Below are 3,355 nucleotides of genomic sequence, written 5' to 3' on the forward strand. Positions count from 1 at the left end.
CCAACCACCCATACAACAGCACCAAGAACCTTGGCAGAGTTAGCTCGCCCGAGCCTCAACTCCCCAACCGGTCTGTGCGCATAAACCGAATATACAATAGGGCCAACCGCCCATACAACAGCACACAAGTGCCGTGGCGGAGTTAGCTCACCTGAGCCTCAACTCCCCACTCGACCTGCGCACTTATACCGTGCCAACCTTAGACCAGACCGCCGAAAATCAGACTTCGCACAAGACTGTGCCACCGGATGCTCGACCTCGCAGCCAACTCGGCCTGCGCTCTAACACCGTGTCACCGTGTGGTCAATCCAACCAACTCGACCTGCGCTCCAACGTTTAACACCGTCTCGTCCACACAATCAACTTGATAGAAGACCGCACTATCTCTTGCTGCGCAAGAGTGTGCGCATAACTCTGCGCTCCTATCTTGTGCGTATGTAGAGAGAACGCTCCAAGACTTGCTTGATTGCCTTTGATCGAATGAGCTCATCGTCTATATATATCCTCCCAGCTCATTCATTCGAGGGGCTTTAACTTTCAAGCCGACCTCACATTCATGCGATGAAGCCCCGAATTTAATCTTATGGGCAGGTCGGCCCTTGCCTTAAGGCAAGGGCGACCTCCGCCCTTATAAACTTCGGCCTTCCCTTCGCATTATTCTCTAAGTGTATGAGTCTGCGCATATAACGTTGCTGTTCGTCCGTCGTCGCACTGCTGCTCCCGTCGTCCGTCGCGCTGCCTGCTCCCGTCGTCCGTCGCACGTCCCGCTGCGCTCGCCCATCCACTGTTCGCTGTTCGCCTATCGCAGGGCGGGGCGCCCACCCGGGCCGCCTGCCGTGCACTTCCGCCCACTGTAACACTTCGCCGCAGGGCGGGGCGCCCACCTGGGTCGCCCGCCGTGCACGTCCGTCCGCTGCCACTTCGTGCCGTCCACATATGGAAGGGCGCCCACCCGGGTCGCCCTTCCGTCCTGAACGCCGCTGCTATCATGTTATGCCGCGCCCGTGTTGTTGTCGTCGTTCACCCCTTGGGCGCGGGTCGCCCTTGGGTCGCCCGCCCGCCGTGTGCGGTGCGCCCTCGGGTCGCCCGGCTCGTCCTCAACTCGCCTTCGTGTCTTGTTACCCGGTCGGGTCGTCACACCCGCACGCCGTGCCGCTGTCTCCACGGGTGACTCTGCCCAACCGTCCATTGCAAACGCGCCCGCCGGGTCACCGTGCATGGGTCGCCCTGCCCGGTTCGCCCGCGGGTCATGTCTCGGTCGTGCCGAATTGTCGTGCACGCCCTGCCCGATCCGCGAGGGCGTTACACTAACCCTTCAAATCACCTTGAGCCCTCAGGATAGCGATCCCAAATTAATGTACTCTTGGCTAACTGACGTTGGATTCTTCAATGTTTCTACGGTTTCTGGAGGATTGAAAATTACATGGTCTATATCTCATACTTGCCGATCTTGTCTAGCCACCGGGGGAAGATGTTTTTCTCGATCGCACAGGCAAATTTTGCAACATCGGAAGAATTATGACGACCATTGCATTTGTCCTAACACTAGCGTTCTGTTAGGGAATTGCTCTGATGAGGGTGAGGATATCCAAAACTTCACTTCTTGAGCATACTACCTTTCCCTATGTCTATCTACTTTACGTTATCTTATCTTCTTACTGAACTGTTTCTGTTTCCTTTCCTGAAGGATCTCGTTGGACAGAAACAAATTCGCTACCTCCAGTACGTCTAGTATCAATGGCAGGTAACTTATTGATCTTTAGAATTAATCCATGCAGTACACTTGATTATCTTTTATATTCTATATTCTCATTCCCTTGTTCAACATTCTTTCAGTGATATTTTTTGGAGAGTTAGGTGCATTTGTCGTAGTAGTGGTTTCTTGCGTTGTCTTCCATCGTGGATGTTGCTGTAAGAGAACTGAGAGCGATGAGGAGCGGACCATCCTACAGTTTATGGACCCGCTCGGCTCTAGACCTGCCACCGTGGAAAATTTCTTAAATTATTACTCCTCACAAGTGCCTAACCGATATTCTTATGCACAGATTAGAACTTATACAAACAATTTGGCAGAGCAGCTTGGAAAAGGAGGTTTTGGAACAGTTTATAGAGGGAAGCTTCCCAGTGGACGGCTGATAGCTGTAAAGATCTTGGATGAATCCAAACAAAGTGAACAGCAATTCATTGCTGAGGTTGGTACAGTGGGGAGCACCTATCATGTCAACCTGGTGCGTATGTTAGGTTTTTGTTCCGAGGGCACCAAAAGAGCTTTGGTGTATGAATACATGGTAAATGGTTCTCTGGACAAGTATATCCATGGAAATCATGGAGACCTGTTGGATTGGAAACAGTTGTATTCGATAGCTATTGGGACAGCTCGGGGCATTTCATACCTACACGAAGAGTGCAGAAATCGCATCTTACATTGTGATATAAAGCCCCATAATGTTCTCCTCGATGACAATTTTTTGCCCAAAATTGCAGACTTTGGTCTCGCAAAAATATGCAAGAGAGAAGAAAGTCACATATCAGCAGCTCACGGAGGTACACTAGGTTACGCTGCCCCAGAGATGTGGTCAAGAATGTATGGAACTGTAACTGACAGAAGTGACGTTTATAGCTATGGCGTGTTGATTATGGAGATGGTGGGAGGAAGGAAGAACATTGACCACAATATAGACAGTAACGCAAGCAAATTCTTCTATGCAGAGTGGGCTTTTAAGCAGGTAGAGAAAGGCGAGTTTGGAAATCTCATGAGGACAGGACACATTTCAGAGGAAGATCAAAGATTAATCAAAACGTTATGTCTAGTGGGACTATGGTGTATCCAGTTTCGTGCATCTCGCCGTCCCCGGATGAGTAAAGTGATCCAGATGTTAGAGGGAGACGTTGAGATTACAACTCCTCCTTCTCCCTTTCCTGCTGATACACCTCCAATTGCTTTCTCAGATCAATCGTCTGATTCTGATAAATGTTCTTCAATTTATGCTCTGGAGGTTCAAATGACAGATCCCAAATCCACTCTTGAAACACCTCCACTTCTGCGCTTATTTTCATCAAACGAATGTTCTTCAAGTTATGGTTTCGAGGTTCAGATGACAGATAGCAGAAGTACTCAGATCGGCAACACTTCCGGTTAATGTAGCATGTAGGCATCGCAGAAAATGTTTATTTTACTTCCGGATTAGGTGGTATGCATGAATAGATTACATTAAAAAAATTTAATGTAGGAAATGTTTACTTCGGCACTGACTTGTAAATTATTTTTGTGTCTTCTTTGAACAAACTCATGAATGTGTACTGCAAAATTGTCAAACTTGTTTGAGGTATCATGCCACAGATCTTGGAAATATCA

General features: G+C 48.9%; 1 protein-coding gene across 1 annotated transcript; it reads left to right on the plus strand.

Annotated features, from left to right (window-relative positions):
- The first annotated feature begins 1,217 nt into the window (after positions 1 to 1,217).
- Positions 1,218 to 3,140, plus strand: LOC149258568 (LEAF RUST 10 DISEASE-RESISTANCE LOCUS RECEPTOR-LIKE PROTEIN KINASE-like 2.5). The gene is made up of 3 exons (XM_089423036.1): positions 1,218 to 1,578; positions 1,688 to 1,744; positions 1,837 to 3,140. Exons 1-3 carry the CDS (start codon positions 1,218 to 1,220, stop codon positions 3,138 to 3,140), a joined length of 1,722 nt encoding a protein of 573 aa, XP_089279162.1.
- The last annotated feature ends 215 nt before the right edge of the window (positions 3,141 to 3,355 follow it).

The sequence above is a fragment of the Pinus tabuliformis genome, chromosome 6 (genome assembly GCF_031772625.1).
Source record: "Pinus tabuliformis cultivar Carrire ecotype Pingquan chromosome 6, CPIR1, whole genome shotgun sequence".
In the NCBI taxonomy this organism is placed as follows: Eukaryota; Viridiplantae; Streptophyta; class Pinopsida; order Pinales; family Pinaceae; genus Pinus; species Pinus tabuliformis.